Consider the following 17,474-nt stretch of genomic DNA (forward strand, 5'->3'; position numbering starts at 1 on the left):
CATCATCCCCTTAACACTTGTTACAAAAAGAACTCCAAAATACTTCAACCAAAACACCCAGAAATCTTCAATTCTCCTTTGCTTGTATAATATAATAATACTAATAATACTATCCATTGAATTCACATATTAGTGTAATGGAAGCAGCTGGAACCATTATTCATGTGACAGCAAATCAAGCAGAGGTCGTCATCAATATGAAGTTATGATACAAAGTCGTGCATGACTTGATGAATTTATCGGTAGGGCAACACGAGATTCGCTTATTTCACAGCTCACGCCTATCCAAATCCAAAAACAGGTGCCTAACCGGGAAACCGCCTGCACAGCTCAACGCCGGTCCGGAGGCCGTTGCTTCCCTAGCTAGTTGAATTCGGCACATAGTTATTGGGTTTGGGTGGCACCTTGCATGTGACAAAAATGAGACTATTAGAAAAATATCATCAAGGCTTTAAAATATCCTTGGTAGACTTTGATTTGCCATAAAATTTGTCAACCCTATATTAAAGTAATTGTCCAAGTCCCTTTCTCCCACCTCCCTACTTGCTAATTTATCGCATTAATCTGCTGTGTTTCGTCTAAGAAGACAATTTTCTACTGAAAGAGATGTGAGGGGGGGTGGCCAAAGACAATTGCGTGCACACGTACCTTAATTAAGCAATTCCCGTGCATTTGGTGATAAGAAAATCATATAATGAACGTGGGAATTAATAAATTAATGCCAAAGTTCAACTTGGTTCCCTTTTGTTTATCTCCTATTGCGTCATACTTGGGCTTGTTCCGTTCATAGTTTAATTATTTGGTGTTTATCTTTTGAGCATGACTTGTCTTAGTAATCAACAGTCGGTTCTCTCCTTAATTAGTTTAAGTTTGAAAAATCATTTGTCCATTCTTTCCCTTTCGACAAATCTAGCTCTCCCTCCAAGAGATGGATAAATTATCATATAATTAAACTATGATGCTTCTCTTAAATCCTCCTCAAACATTAAATTTTTATTCTTTTTGAGATTCACACGTCATATAAGCACCATATGGGACAAAAGTTGAAGATACATATACATTATATTAACTTGTTGATTGTATAGCAATTTTCTAGCCTTTAAATAATTCATATTTTTCTTCAAAGGGAACAGTTCCACCTAATTATTATTATTATATATATATGATTTCCGTATTAAACTTTGATTATAATTCCTTGTGCTTATCACACAACTTTATACGCTTGTGATGGCTAGAGATGATTAACTTCTCTTATGTTCCACCTTGAATGGTTATTCTATAACTCGTTCTAAAAACTTGGAAAATTTTAGAATTAGCTGCCCTCTATGTGCCATGACCCATGAGACAATCAGATTCTTCTTTTGTTTGAGTTAAATTTGTCAAGTGACCTAACTCTGTTGAATTGAATCAAACTTACTTTTGGCAGAAAATGAGTTTGAATTTAAGGCACATAAGACTTCAAAATAAGGAGCATTGTTTGGATAAGGAGGCGTTAGGAAGGGTGGGTTGGCAATCCCTGGAAGTTGGGCCAGAGCCTTGTTGGTTCTTACACTAAATCTAATGCACATGGCCCAACTCTATTGGAGCCTTCGTTTTGTACTGATCAACCAATGATCTTCAATGTCGCATTCTCCTTTTTAGAAGGACTGATGTGTTGTATCTGTATCATCGCAGAGTTGGGCCAGTGCTAGTTCAAAGTGTGATGGACTAACACCGTGGACCAAACACGTCCTAAACCCTAATCCAATAGTCATCGCTTCACCACCCTTAAACCCTCAGCAGAACCCTCAAATTATCGCCACTGAAATCCCCCCATTTCCGTTTTCCCCAATCAACAAAACAGAAACCCTTGGCTTTCCTCTCTTTCGCCTCACAGAAATGGCTCTCTCCAAGCCAACCTTTCTCACGCATCTTCAAAATTTAGCCAAACGCCACCACCGTTCGCCTCCCTCCTTCATTACCTTCCGCCACCTCTCCTTCAACACCCCAGAAGAAGCCGCCGCCGAACGCCGCCGTCGCAAGCGTCGCCTCCGCGTTGAACCTCCGCTCTCCTCTGCCCACCGCTCTAAGCAGCAGGCACAACAGGTGGCCCCGTCAAAACCTATCCAGAACCCTAACGCCCCCAAAATCCCTGAACCCGTCACCGTACTCACCGGCAACCGCCTAAACCTCCACAACAAGATCTTAAAACTCATCCGTGAAAACGACCTTGAAGAGGCCGCTCTGTTCACGCGCCATTCCGTTTACTCCAACTGCCGCCCCACAGTTTACACCGTCAATGCCGTCTTAAACGCCCAGCTCCGCCAATCGAAATACGCTGATCTCCTCTCCCTCCACCGCTTCATTACCCTAGCCGGAATCGCCCCCAATGTGATTACCCACAATCTTATCTTCCAAACTTATCTTGATTGTAAAAAACCAGATACTGCCCTCGAACATTACAAGCAGTTTAGCAATGAGTCCCCGGTGAATCCTTCTCCCACTACTTATAGGATTTTAGTGAAAGGGTTGGTGGATAATGGTAAATTGGAGAAGGCTTTGGAAATGAAGGAAGAAATGGTGGAGAAAGGTTTGGCTCCTGACCCTGTTGTTTATAGTTATTTGATATTGGGTTGTGCCAAGAGTGGGGATTCAGATGGGATTTTTAAGCTTTTTGAGGAGTTAAAAGAGAAAAAAGATGGGGTTTTGGAAGATGGGGTGATTTATGGGGGTTTAATGAAAGGATATTTTATGAGGGGAATGGAGAAGGAAGCTATGGAGTGTTATGAAGAAGCTTGTGGGGAGAATTCAAAGGTTAAAATGAGTGCTGTTGCTTATAATTATGTTCTCGACGCATTAAGTAAGAATGGGAAGTTTGATGAGGCCTTAAGGTTGTTTGATAGGATGAAAAATGAGCACAGTCCTCCTAGGAGATTAGCAGTCAATTTGGGAAGCTTTAATGTGATTGCTGATGGGTATTGCGCAGAAGGTAAGTTTAAGGAAGCAATGGAGGCTTTTAGGTTAATGGGTGATTATAGATGTAGTCCGGATACTCTGTCATTTAACAATTTGATTGATCAGCTGTGTCAAAATGGACTGTTGGGTGAAGCTGAGGACCTTTATGGTGAAATGGGTGATAAGGGGGTTAACCCTGATGAGTATACTTATGTTTTACTGATGGATGCTTGTTTTAAAGTGGATAGGATTGATGATGGGGCTTCTTATTTTAGAAAGATGGTGGAGTCGGGTTTGAGGCCCAACTTGGCTGTTTATAATAGATTGGTCGATGAATTGGTTAAAGTGGGGAAGGTGGATGAGGCAAAATCATTTTATGATACGATGGTGAAAAAGCTTAAGATGGATGATGCAAGCTATAAGTTTATGATAAAAGCACTTAGCGACGTGGGGAAGTTGGATGTTGTGCTGAAAATGGTTGACGAGATGTTGGATGCTGAAAGTGTTGATTTTAATGAGGAGTTGCAGGAGTTTGTTAAAGAGGAGTTAAGAAACGAAGGGAGAGAAGAGGATTTGACAAAGCTTATGGAGGAGAAAGAGAGACTGAAGGCTGAAGCTAAGGCTAGAGAAATTGAGGCTGCGGAAGCAGCCAAGAGAAGTGCAAAAGCTGCTGTCTCTTCTTTACTTCCATCTAAATTGTTTGGGAAAAAAGAAGATGAATCTCAGTCTACTGCGGCCAATGAAAGCACCATTGAAGCTGCCTCTGAAGGTGAAGTGCAAGCACAAGATGGGAATGCAGGGCCTAGTGAGGAAGCTACTGTTATAGAGTCTGTTGCAGCAGACTCAAATTCAGTGGGTGAAGCTACTGTTGCAGATTCTGGTGCTGTTGATACAAAATCATTCTGATCAAACGTGGTAAAAAAGTGACGACAAGAACGAGAGCAGGTAAATAGCTCGATGGTTTTGCAATGAGAAAGTATCGTCTTCTGTATTCCGTTATGGACACAACATTATCTGCTTGTCCAATCAATCTATTTGTAATTAAGGGATATTGAAAAATCAGGTTTTGATTCACTTCATAGTCTCTAATTATTTGTGGGAATGCGGGTTGAATAATTATTGAAAATAGCACAACTTTTTTCAAAAAGTGCTGCAGATTATATGTTGAGCTCCCTCTTTTTAGTACAGAAATAGTGGCATAGCTTGTACTTAATGGTGGCATTAGAGGCCCCGAAGAGTTTTCTTTTATTTTGGTTACCAAGGTAAAAAACTGAAGATAAAATCTTGTTGGGCTTGATAAGTACGTTTCATTTCTACAGAATTTCAACCAGTTTTTTCTTTTGAAGTTGTCGAGTCCAATCCCGAAGTGCTGAGAAATCATAAAGTTTTGAGGGTGAGCAAGGGATTTGATATGCTTTCAATTTCATTGCACCGAGTGCACATATACCCAATAGGCCAATACTTATTCCCCCAGGGTAGAGCTTCTTTCCAAGTTCTCCTTCCAACGTTTTCAAGCATCCTAGGAATTCCGTTTTTGCTTCCTCTTGCATTTCTTGATTTTGTGTGGTTATTAGTTGGTAATTGGACGAATGGGATAGGCCCTCTGTTAGCTCAGGGACTCGATTTCCTATGATCAGGCTTTTGTCAATTTGAGTAGTTAAGTTCTTTTGTAATTCTACTACTCTTCTTTCCATAGCTTGATACGTCACTAGAAGTCTTTTATCTACAAAATTCAAAACTTGTTATAATATACAAGCTTTTGAAATTAATAGAATTTCTACTTAAAAAAAAAAACATTATTCATAGAAATAGAAAAATAGGACTTAACACGATGTTTGTCAACATGACTACCTATAAAAGGAAGAGGGAAGTAATGGGGATGTGTCGTTCCTAACTTCATCATTGTATTGAATGATTATCAGGGACTTGCAAATGTAGCGGACTCTTGTTGAACAGATGTTCTTCATTGGACACAGCCCATTTGTTAAACCTTCAGACTAAAAATATCAAAAAGCAAAAATAAAAATAAAATGCTTGTTCTAGTTCAAGGTATTTCGGTCTCTTATTTATAGCTGCCATTCATTGAAGATGCACGTAAAGACTAGGATCAGGGACCAACCTTGGTCTCATTGCTTATATCCAAACTCCTAAAAGTTAATTCTTCTTAATAAAACAGAAAAATGGCCAGCTGAGAAGGCCATTAATAGGCGCAGTCCCTACTTTTACCGTATGAAAGTCATGAAGATTCTAATGTCATAGCTCAACCCATTTCAAAGGAATAAGCATGTTTACATAGTTGTAAACAAACAGTCCATATCTTGCTAGACTTGCAATGCAAGCAAAACACAATTAGAGGAGGGGAAAGTGACGAAAGTGATGGAGATTAGAGAGTAAAATTTTACACGGGTCATAAATCAAGCCTCCCTCATTATAACAATGAAATGATTACTCTTAGAAACCTGTTATCATCTGAGTTGCAAACATGAGAGAGATCTAACAACCAATGCATTGCCTTGGGTTCCAACTCAAATTGGCTTTATCCCCCTCTGAATCGCATGCTGCAATCCGTCTCTTACTGCACCGCACTCCGCTGGTGTACCGGTACGAAGTGCCTAGATTCAGTTTCTCCAAAGAATTTGATGTGATGGGATCAAGGTAAGTCATCTATCTGCAACGGGTTTGTAAGCCCAGTATTGTACCATATTTATAGCTAAAATTTTGGATTGAAAAATTGCACCGCTAGAAGACTTTTGCTTTAAGTAAATTTGTAATAAGTAAAAAGACGAGAAGCAGTCTAGCAAACAACAATATTTGGGGGCTGCAGAGAAGGTGTACTGATGTTTTCATCAGTAAACATGGGGAAAGGAGCTGTTGGTTTGTTGCTACGGATGGTTTTGCAGCAATAAATGGATTTGATGGCAATCAAAGTAATAAACTGTCTTGTTTAAGATTTCCAATGTCTTGGTCTAACTGCGCAGGGGTGACCCGGAGAGCATGGAAAAAAAAAAAAAAAAAACCTGAAACAAAAGATTTCATCAAAAAATTGCAAACTTGCAAAGCTGCACAATGAGCCAGCTAAAAATTTTATAAACCATTTAATCTGGATTTAAACCTAGATTAGAATTAGTCATTTATAGATGTTTTAGGAAAACTTCTTACTTCATCTCAAGCTGGCACATTTTGAAACATCACCAAGCGTAAACAGCTAGAATGACAGGATGAATGAGCTATAGTCAAACTGGTGCATCAGTAAATGGTCATATTATTGCAAACACAAGGTTAGGGAAGAAAATATACTTATTAAACATTTCATAGAAGCTGAAAACTTTTCAAGCCTTCTGAAAACTTCCATCCATTATAACATACCAGAAAGGGTTGGCAGAGGTAGAACACACAGCAGAAAGCGTTCAAAACAAATCAAGTAAAAGTCATCAAAATCAATTCTCTCAGCTACATAAGTTGGGTATGCACACACCAGCATCTGGATTTTGTTGTTCCTTCCATATCCTTCCAGTAACCCTAAGCTTTAGCTCCTTCCTGTCCCCACCAGAGAAGAAAAGTGCCATGTTACGTTGAATAATTAGACCATCATGGCTGTCCCTGACTTTCCGGTGACTATCACGGATGCTACGTGGAGTACCTTCCCATATAAGTTTCCGGCCATTTGCTCCAACCTCAAGGCTGTAGCTATAGTTCCTAGCCTCAATCTCATCACCCATGAAACGTAGAAATGCCATGTAGACTGGGGCCATGCCCAGCTGGAAGGCTTCAAAGTGAAGGCAGAAATATTGACCAAAACAATGGAAGACCTGACAAAGAGCAGATAAGACTTTCAGGCTCATTTTTTGGAAGATAATGACAGACCAGAGAATTTTATTTCTAGGAGAAAATAGTGTTTCTTTTTTTCCCCCCTTTTCGATGACAGAAGGATGTAATGCGGTTTTCTTCAGCTTGTTACAATCTACCCCATTGTATATGACCATCCATGAAATTTCTTATTAAAAGATGTCATGGCTGAACAATAGGGCACTTTTTATTTTTTCTAACATGTAGTGGGCCATTTATTCAATGGTTTATAAAATGGTAAATGCTGTATAAAAATTACAAAACTTACTGTTAGCATCCAAGTAGCATTTTCCACTTCACGGGGGTTGGACTTCACATAACGATGGTTAAATGTGCAGCCAGTGTGCATGTCCACCTTGTGGTCATCCCTCAGATGGGCAACCAGGAAAGGAATATCCCCAACAACAGAACACTCTGATCCAGCATATGGACAACTGTATGGTCTGTAGTTGCAAATTGCCTCATGTTTGAGTTTGCTGTAATAGGGAAAGATTTCTGGGCATCCTAAATTGTAGTATTTGCAAGGCAATTCAAGGGATTCTGCCACCTTCTCCAATGCTAAACATCTAATATCACCAAGTTCCTGTCTACAAGTGGGGCACCGGTTGTGTACCCTTGTTTTACATGTAGAACAAAGTGTATGTCCATTGTGGCACTGCAAAAAGCTGTATTGTTAAAGAGAGCAGTTTACCTTCTATTATTTACAAATACCAAGATTAAGCTCAGAAAAATTTTAAATTCCTTCTCATTGTTATTATTTTTCTTAAGGTTTTAAAAGGATATTGCAATTAACCATTATTAACAAGCACTGAAGTTTATTATCATGATTCTTCACTCTTATATCATCTACCATTGCTATCTAATCAAACAAGAAATTAGAGATCTCAGGGTTCCACTCCAACATCTCCTATATAAAAGCAAGAAAAAACAAGAACATTCAAACTATCCCAATATTTTTTGTCTCTCTATTTGTTAAAGAACAACAGTTCAACAAGCAAACTTCCAAATCCAAAAAACATCCTGCACCAATCTGAAATATTTCTTGAAAGGATTCTCAATTTAAAAAGTAACTGATTCTCCCCTTTAGAGTGCAGCTTGCCCTTTTCCCTCGCCATCTATCTTGGTGAAGTTTGCAGGCAAAAACTTAAAACTATTTCCAAGTTTTCCCTGAAAACTTGAATCAAGTGCTTAGGAATTGATTTACTACACTGTCCATGTAGCACTTCTTAAGGGAAATTACTATTCCAATATCTAAAAATAACCACCTCACTATCAAACTCAAACATGCAATCTAACAGTTTTTTTTCTCACAGAAAATATAAGCCACGACTTGGTGCTTCCACACAGCGACTGCGTATTAGCAGCAAATCAATCCGATAATGGCTAAATCCAGTTTAAAACAAAACTCACAATCCTCTATCTACATATGTTACATCATACGTAGTCCATCATTCCTTTCAAGGCATGAACACAAAACTAATTTCAATTTTACAAACCATGCTTATGACAAATTCATAACATTAATGAAGAGCTCTGATTTCGACCACAGCATGCTAAAGCAATATGTATAAAAATCTATAATTCATGTTAAAATTGAAAAGAAACCATAATATAGACAATGCTTTCCATAATAACAATAATAAAAAATAAAGCGGGGCTTAAAAAGGAATCTAAACTTAAATCCAACCCAGAAAAAATCTCAAATCAATTTCTTTCTTAGCAACATGAAATAAACGAAATCCCACAGAAATGCACAGCAAATCTATTCAAACACTCGATAAAAAATTTTTTTTTGAACAAAATCAGCCAAAAATACCAAAATTAACAACAACGAAAGAAATGAGAAACCCCCAAAATTGATATACAAAAAAAGCATGGTGAAAACAGACCTGATGAATTGGTGGGTACATAGAATTGGTACAAACAGGGCATTCTAACAATTCATGGACGCTGGTAGCCGGAGCGATCGCCGTAGGACCCACAATATTGTTGATGCTATTAGCATTGGCGGTGTTGTTGGTGCCATTGTGAGGCTTTGAAGATGAGAATTGATGGTGGCCCTGATGAGGGTGTGGATGGTGCAGATTATGGTGATGGATCTCATCCTCATCCATTCCATCTGTGGATGACACACACTCAATACTATCCAACTCCATTCATACACTCCACCCAAAATCTCAGATTACTATTTATTTAAAACAGACCCAAAACTACAAAGAAATTTACAAAATGAACGGTGAACCCCCAGTCCCACCCCTAATTTTTTTTTTTTTTTGTCTTTTCCTGTCTCTCTTCTTCTTCTCTCTAAATTTTCTCTTTCTTTTCCTTTCTCTCTCACCTTTTTTTTTTTGTCTGAATTCCAGAATAGAGGAAGAAGAAGAGAGGGAGAGAAGAGAAAAGGGATGATGAGAGAAAAGATTTGGGAGAGAAAAGACGGATTCCAAAGAACCAAACAGGCCCGCTTTTCTCTCTCGTTAAAAAGAGGTTCTTTTCTTCGTTGGCTCTTTTTTCTCTTTCATTTTTTCTTTAATTTTTGTTTTTTGTTTTTGTTGGTAACACAAAGTCATAAATTTAACATAACATAACACCTTTCTTTTCTATTTCTTTCTCCCTCTATCTCACGTCTATCTACAGTCTCTCTCTCTCTCTCTCTCTCTTCCAACATTTGGGTTCAAAGTTTACAGATACAGAGCTTGAAATTCAAGTTTTCAACGGGTAGATGGAGAAGAATCAAACGGTACTGATTGGGTTAGGATTATTATAGAGATAAATAAACAAAAGAGAACAAGACACAACAAATATGATAAATTTTATTTTTGTGAAAAACAGTTTTAAGGCAAACATATAATTATTATTATTATTATTATTATGCGGTTTGCTTTGCTCCATCTACTCTACTCTACTCTACTCCACTCCACTTATTAACAAGAGTTTAGTATTTGGATATTTCGTATGTACTCAGTTTCTTAAGCATGTATATATGGCAAAAGGAGAACAATGGCAACTCATTTATTTCTCTTTTGTGTCCTTTTTTGATAGGTAGAAGTCATGTCAGTATAATAATTCTACTAGTTTAAAATTTGCTAAAACAAAGTAATAATGAGGCATTATAAGTTTGTGCATTATAATACGGGCGTTGAGGTTACTCTGCAACTGCGTGATTATTGATAACCTTATTCCCATCGTGGCACAAATCATGACTTGGTGAGGGCGAAGGGTGTGCAATCGATGCCAGACATGAATCATGATTTAATTGGGTTTGCAATCAATACCACCTTATGTGTATTTATCCATAAATAGCGCTCATACAACACTGAATTTCAGTCACTGCATTACTGATATAGCTGAACTGAGGTCAATCAATATCCATAGGGAATGGGGTTGCTTGCTAATAAGGTAAATTAAAACTGCATGTTTCCAAGAAATGATAGTAATTGCATGTATCATCTATTAAATTAATGTGAGCTTATTCTGTACAATGAAGTTACATCTACAATTTCATCAAATTGATCACATGCTGGCAACTACTGAAGGCAGCTCCGTTTCCACCTCAGGCTCCCCATCCGATCCCTCCGCGGTTGTCTGCAACACAGAATTGTAAGTATTACCTCCTCATCTAAACGCAAAAATCAGATACAAATGTACCCAAAGTCGTATATACCTCCAAGTCCTTCGATTTTTGTTGTGAAAGGTATCGGTCCAATGCACCTTTACCATAAAGAATCTTAGCCCCAGTTCCACGGCCTTCAGATCCAACGGCCTCCTCATCAACTACTACTGCATCTATTACATCATCACCAGTCCTGACATCTGGAATCTGCAAGTAGAGATATAATAAAATCCATGAAAATAAAGTTGCATGTCTCTTAAAAGCAATTGGTCCACAACTAAATTGGATTCAAAGAGTCACCAGACGAAACAGAGATATAATCTAACCTAGTGACACCTTGCTCTAAATTGAATGTAGGCAGATGTTCATGTTTGTTTACCCCCAAAACCAAACGTTTAGCTAAACTTTCTGCTGGATTTTGCAAAATCTCCAAATGCATGCCCATGAAAGCAATCAAGCTGAGCAGGAACATGCCACGGGTCTTGGTTTAAATGGCAAAGAAGTTGGGCAGGGGGAGGTGCTAGTTTGGAGAGGAAAAAAGGTCATTAAACAGTCATGGTCCCACTAGAGTGGGGTCCATAGAGGGATGAACTGGAAATGGTCCTTCCATTCAGAGGACATATCATGGTAGTGCTCAAGTCAATATAAGGCCAAAGCACACGTAACAAGATGGTTTTAACTGTCCAAAGCACACTGCTCTAGATGGCAGGATATATAGCGACAGAAACAGAGAATTCCCATTGAGAAAGGCCTTCTTAGATCCAATAAGAGAAGTTTAGGATATAATTCTAATCATGACCACTGCTCTGATAGCTACCAAAACTTCCTTATTTTTTCTGCTTGGGTAAAGCAACATATTTATGCATTCAGGCATTCTTGGACAACATATAGAGTCCTATTAAAAACAGGCCATATCTAGCACATTGCTCTAGATGGTAGGGACTATAGTGACAGAAACAGCAAAGTCCCACTTAGAAAGGCCATCTTAGATCCAATAAGAGAAGTTTAGGATATAATTCTAATCATGACCACTGTTCTGATAGCTACCAAAATTTCCTAATTTTTTTCTGCTTGGGTAAAGCAACAGATTTATGCGTTCAGGCATTCTTGGACTGCATATAGGTCCTATTAAAAACAGGCCATATCAAGCATAAATCAATTTTAAATAACTTTTTTCACTTGATTACAAATTCACTAACAATGGCTTCTGCAACACCGGCACTCTATGGTCTTCATAGTCAACAACAAAAATCAGAATAGCACAACATAGCATACCTCATACATGGAATCCATCAAGATATTCTCCAAGATAGCTCTTAAGCCGCGAGCCCCCGTATTTTTAGATATTGCTTTTCTGGCAATTAATTTCAAAGCATTTTCTGTGATATGCAGTTTGACCTGAGGGAAAGAAGATCAAAGTGAAATCAATTGGCTGTACATGATTGCAGACAAATTAAATCTACTGAGTATGAATGGAATTAGCATTCCAAAGTCAGGACAGAAAACGAACTTACGCCATTCATTTGGAACATCCTTTTGTATTGCTTGCCTAGGGCATTCTTTGGCTCTGTTAGGACCTACAAGAGTATTGGTGCTAGTAAGAGTCATATACGAAGCTGAATTAAACAATCGCATCACTGTGCAAGAAAGGAACAATTTAAAAGAACAATAGTATAACCTTCAAAAACCATAATCAAGAGAACAATTTGCATAGATCATTAATCATCCATTACATGTTTCTAAAAACATGTTGAGAGATAAAGAATAATGTAACACAAGGGCACCTTTTATTCATGAAACCTAATAAAAGAATTCAAAATTTTGACTGCAAGAGTGTCGGCAACCAGCCAACTACTTCCTGCCATTCTTCATCATCCCACAATAAACTAGAAAAACATTATTAGAAAAATATAATTTGCAGACTTGACAGCAAGAAACAAAGTAAAACATTCACCTGAACAAGTTGTTCTTCAGTTAGAGCCAATAAACTGACAAGAACCGGGAAACGTCCAACAAATTCCGGTATCAAACCATATGCAATGAGATCACTACTTTCAACCTGTCAAACACCAGGGGTTCATATAGAATGTGAGTATCTTCAATTGTTATGTCTAAGCTACTTACAATAATCATCTTGAATGTTATGGAGCACTTACAGACTCCATTAAAGTTGATGCCACAGCAGCATTTGTAACACCACCAGCTCTCATGTTTGCACGCACTGGGGCTCCAAAACCAATAGAAGAATCTTGACGTCTGAAATGCATTCAAGAAATTTGAAATTGACATTGGGAAAAAAAAAGTTAGCTGTATTTTAAAATTAGTGGACATAAATATTGGTATAACCTTTCTGAAATTGTTTTCTCTATATCAATAAAGGCACCCCCACATATGAAGAGTATATCCTTCGTGTCAATCTGTGAAAAAGTATAAAGAAAATCATCAATAACAAAGTGGTCCCCCATAGAGAGGGAAATGAGTATGAAAATACAGGACCCAGCAAAATCAGTCAAAGGTTTTGTCATGATGAATTCATGATAAAATCTTGAAAATAACAGCAAAATCAATATTTTATCCATGTGCTTGACAGAGTTTATACTTTATAATGTAAATAAGTAAACACCCATGAAACACTGTTACTACTCTGAGTGTGTATACCTGAATATTTTCACCTCTAGGATGCTTTCTAGCTCCCTTCTCAGGAACATTAACAATCTGGATCATAAAAAAAGGCTCCATGGGTCAGAACAGTGAACCATTTATTAAGTCAACCCAATTAACTACTAATTAGAATGGTGATTAGTCGGTTTATGGATTGATCTGGCGTTTATCCATAACCAGAGACAAGAATCCTAAAATCCGGTCCCACAGCTTCCGATTGTCATTTAACAGTATAATACTTCCACAGTTAGTAAACCATGCACTTACTGTTCCTTCTAGCATCTTTAGTAATGCCTGCTGAACACCCTCCCCAGACACATCCCTGCTAATGTTAAGGCTCTCAGCCTGCATAGAAAGAAGAAAGAGATGAAGAAAGAGCAATAAAAGCAAACAGAATTTTGCAAAGAAGAAGGAAAAAAACCTTTTTGGTAATCTTATCAACTTCATCAATGTAAACAATGCCCTGTTGTGCAGCTGCAACATTATAATCAGCAACCTGAAAAGGTGTATAAAAGAGGATTCAAAAAGCGATTATTAATCAACAACAGGCTTAAAGTACAATCCCAACATATTTCTCATGATAAATAAGAAGTCCCATATACATTATGCTGGCCTCAATGCAAGTGACTTTCATATGCTACTCTAAAACTTTTCACATTTACTAATACTACTTTAAAGTTTCTCATATGAAGACCTATCTGATGCCAAGTTTATAGTCCTCCATCAATAATAAAGCTAACTTCAGAAGAGATAGAAAATGAATGCCGTTAAAAGGTATTGTCAAATGAACAAATAGTTGCACTTCAAAGCATTTTAATTCATGTAGAATACATAAGGCTCTCGAATTTACCACAAGGAGCTTGTATAATATAGACTCGACATCTTCACCTACATACCCTGCCTGCACATAGCATAAAGAGGACACAGCTAAGTTCCACGTCACTCTTATATAAATAACAATAAAATTTCAAATGAAAAGGCATAATAAATAATGAAATATTTTCATAAAACAGATGAAGAATAAAAACAAGAAATTACACTAAAACATACATTCACTCTTAATTTAATCAAATAAACTGACAAAGAAATGGCAAAGGGACAGGGACATAGAGAGCATCAAACTCTGGTATTAAATAGTCCTCCACATAGATCCTTAGGCTGGGAGCAGGGAAGACGGTACAATTATAGGGAAAACCCAGTTTCCTTTCAATGTCTATGTGCTCCATTGAGCAATTTGATCATCTTTGTCAACTAAATTTTATCTAAATAATGTTCTTTTACACTGAGAAGACAAATAAAGAATCCTAGAAGCACATTTATAGAAAGGAAACCAAAATTCCAGGACTAATGAAGGTTATTAATTCTTTAGTGCACAGCTAATTAAATGATAGTGAAGAGCACCACAAGAGAAAATAAATTCAATTAAGCAAGAAATTAATAAGGACATTTAATCACAACAATCCAAAGCCACCAGCTTGCCTGAGTCAAGGTAGTTGCATCCGCAATAACAAAAGGAACATTCACAAAGCGAGCCAAGGTTTTCGCAAGTAATGTTTTCCCTGTCCTTCAAACAACGTCAAAAGGGAACATGTGAGACTAGTAACACAACATAGAGATGATTATAATCCAATGAACATTGAAACTACTTGAGCTAACCTAAACTGGCTGGTAAACAATAATAAGATGACAATTTTAGTAAAAAATCAGGAGTGAAAGTGGAGGTCAATGAATCCTCACACCTCAATTTAAATGTTAAAATAAAGAGGAAGACATTGTGATGAATTAACAAAACTGCAACTCAATCAAAGAAAATCTCTCTTGAAATGAACCTATGAGAAACAGTTAACAATCCCTATGAGAAACAGTTAACAATCACAAAGTGGAAATATAGAAATAGAATGCTCAATTCTCACACCAAGTATGATAACAAATTACCTGACCCCGTCGGCCCCATTAAAAGAATGTTACTTTTCTCCAGTTCCACTATATCATCATCTAGTACATCCGCTATATTGCTACCTGAGTCTCCTGCAGGCCTAGCTTACCAAGAAACATGTTAATAACAGATATTCCCCTTAATGAACACAGTATAAAGAGCAGCAAATGCAAAGACAGACACAAAAATATGTGCACATGAGAATAAAAAGAAGCTGCCACCTTTTGAAAGTTGACACTGTTAACACAAAGCTATCCTTGATATGCTCCAAATTCACTAAACAATACTGGTACAGCAACTGACTGTCGCAACCAATAGGAATAGAGCATAACTAAAGATCTTCAATATGCTAAAAGTTCGTGCACTTTGCTATGAAATTTCCTTCTCTTTTCTCTTCTTCTTCTTCTTCTTCTTCTTGTTCTTTCTTTTTCAAAATATTTAAACATTCTAAATGTTTCATCTTATTATGTAATCATAATGTTTCTGGACATATGCAAAACTGCATGTCTAACAATTAACTACCTCAACCATCTAAGAATGTTACATGCATAGCAATGAAAAGAACGAACCAGATTAAAACAAGAACTGCATATGTTGAAGGTACTAAACTAACCGCTTCTGTAATGACTCGTGGTATATTCTCATATAGTGGTTGTAAACTGCCACGGATAGAACCTGCATTTATGGCATAACATTAGACCAGAACACAAAATGTAAAGGATTTTTACATGTAGCTTCAAGAACAGTGTGTTTTTCGGTTTTTACCACCTCAACAACTATAAATTATCCGCCACAATTGGCAGAGTGTTATATTATTAATCCTTATGACAAATGCTCTACATAATTCAACGTCTTCATATCAACACAAATTAAGATAATGATATGCATAAAACTTCAAAACTCTCAAATACCATTAAGGAACCAATCAATCAGTGCAGATTCTAATTTCTAAGTACTTTTATCGCTTATAGTAGCCCAAACCAAAGATCATTTTTTGGTGAAACAGAGTAAACTAATAATAATAAAAATCCCAACGCCAATAAAACATGATAACCATCACCTTCTTTGCCCTCTCCTGCCCAATCACAAACTTATCCAACCCTTTACAAATATCTTTCGGAGTCGGAAAATTATGCCCCAAATTGGATCCACCCCAACACCCATCCTTTGAACCCGGCCCAAACCCACCTCCAGAACCTGTACTCGCCCCTCCTCCCCCTCCAGCTCCTCCTCCACCACCACGGCCCAAATTCACCCCACTAACACGAATCGCAACCCCATCCCCTGGGGGCTGCCAAACCTCTGGTGGATCTCCATAAGAGCTCAACACCGTACAATTACTATAATTCAATTTCTCTCTCAATTCTCTATCGAAATCTTTGTTTAAGCCGCGGGAATTTCTCCTAATATCCAATAACTGGGAACCCTTTTCGACGAGTTCACCCCGAAGCGAGACGGGCTTGAAAGAAGTGAAGTGATAAGGAGTGTTAACAAAGTGGTCGTCCCATTTGGTACGGTAGGTAGTAGAGTGAGAGGAGCTAGCCATGCGACCACAGTGCATGTAATTGGACAGGAAGTGTCTGAATTGAGAGACCGTCAACGAGGCTGTTTCGACGGAAGGTTTGGATCTGAGTGCAGCAGCCGCAGCCATGGGAAGAAGAAAGATAAACAATTCAAGGGAATTTTGGGGGCAGCAAAGATAGTAGATTTTAAGGGTTCATAAGAAAGGTTCTTTCAATCAAGGGATTTGAGAAATAGAGGGTTGAATTGAATTGGGTTTTTCTTAGATTTTGGGATTATCATGTGTACGAAAAAGAATTCTTTGTTAGAAGGAGATAAACCAGGACGAAGAAGAAGTGAAGAATAGATATATCTTGATCGAAAGGATTAAAAGAAAAAAGAAAAAAAATCAGAAAATATCTAATTACAGAAGAGGACAGTTGAGTTTGGGAATATCTGTCTCTATGTTGGGGGTTAAAAGGGTAAGTTAGAGACTTAAAAAACGACGGCGTCTAAAACACTTAAAATAAAAATAAAAATATAATGAAAGATATCGAAATTTTTATTAGCACAAGATAGTAGAGAAAGATATCTTTGTTGAATATAACGTTTAATCCTTTAATTTTGATAAAGAAGTTTTGGTATAGGCTTGGCTTGAGATTGCCTTGACCACTACCAGCGCTGCAAATTACCCTTTAAAGATTTGTTCTACAGATATGGGCAAAGATATTTACATCTTGTTGAGGTTCAGTCTGATAACAAATAGTAAGGCCTCTTAGGGTCTATTTTGCATTTAATAATGAAGGGCCAAACGCCTTTCTTACTAGCAAGGGGACATTCCCATTTTTTCAATCATCGATCGCATTTGCCAACCTTACGTTTTGGTCCAAGCTTACAGGCAAGGAGACTAGGATGCTAGGATCTATATCTTTTTACATGATTTTTAAGGATCTTTTTACATGATTTTTAAGGCTTATCCCCCACTAG

At 37.6% G+C, this 17,474-nt stretch overlaps 3 protein-coding genes across 3 annotated transcripts; 1 reads left to right on the forward strand and 2 right to left on the reverse strand.

Moving 5' to 3' along the window:
• LOC18605770 (pentatricopeptide repeat-containing protein At3g49240) lies at window positions 1,731–4,013 on the forward strand. The gene has a single exon (XM_018118567.1). The coding sequence runs from the start codon at window positions 1,879–1,881 to the stop codon at window positions 3,838–3,840; it is 1,962 nt and encodes a 653-aa protein (XP_017974056.1). The 5' UTR covers window positions 1,731–1,878; the 3' UTR covers window positions 3,841–4,013.
• On the reverse strand, window positions 6,177–9,438 carry LOC18605771 (E3 ubiquitin-protein ligase SINAT5). The gene is made up of 3 exons (XM_007038988.2): window positions 8,670–9,438; window positions 7,049–7,435; window positions 6,177–6,743 (listed from the first exon to the last, which is right to left on the reverse strand). The coding sequence occupies exons 1-3, from the start codon at window positions 8,934–8,936 to the stop codon at window positions 6,381–6,383; spliced, it is 1,017 nt and encodes a 338-aa protein (XP_007039050.1). The 5' UTR covers window positions 8,937–9,438; the 3' UTR covers window positions 6,177–6,380.
• Window positions 10,039–16,850, reverse strand: LOC18605772 (CLP protease regulatory subunit CLPX1, mitochondrial). The gene is made up of 15 exons (XM_007038989.2): window positions 16,048–16,850; window positions 15,601–15,662; window positions 14,987–15,087; window positions 14,531–14,610; window positions 13,902–13,952; window positions 13,473–13,547; window positions 13,319–13,396; window positions 13,049–13,105; window positions 12,737–12,807; window positions 12,547–12,646; window positions 12,345–12,449; window positions 11,905–11,967; window positions 11,666–11,788; window positions 10,442–10,597; window positions 10,039–10,362 (listed from the first exon to the last, which is right to left on the reverse strand). Exons 1-15 carry the CDS (start codon window positions 16,636–16,638, stop codon window positions 10,291–10,293), a joined length of 1,785 nt encoding a protein of 594 aa, XP_007039051.2. The 5' UTR covers window positions 16,639–16,850; the 3' UTR covers window positions 10,039–10,290.

The sequence above is a fragment of the Theobroma cacao genome, chromosome 3 (genome assembly GCF_000208745.1).
Source record: "Theobroma cacao cultivar B97-61/B2 chromosome 3, Criollo_cocoa_genome_V2, whole genome shotgun sequence".
Taxonomy (NCBI): domain Eukaryota; kingdom Viridiplantae; phylum Streptophyta; class Magnoliopsida; order Malvales; family Malvaceae; genus Theobroma; species Theobroma cacao.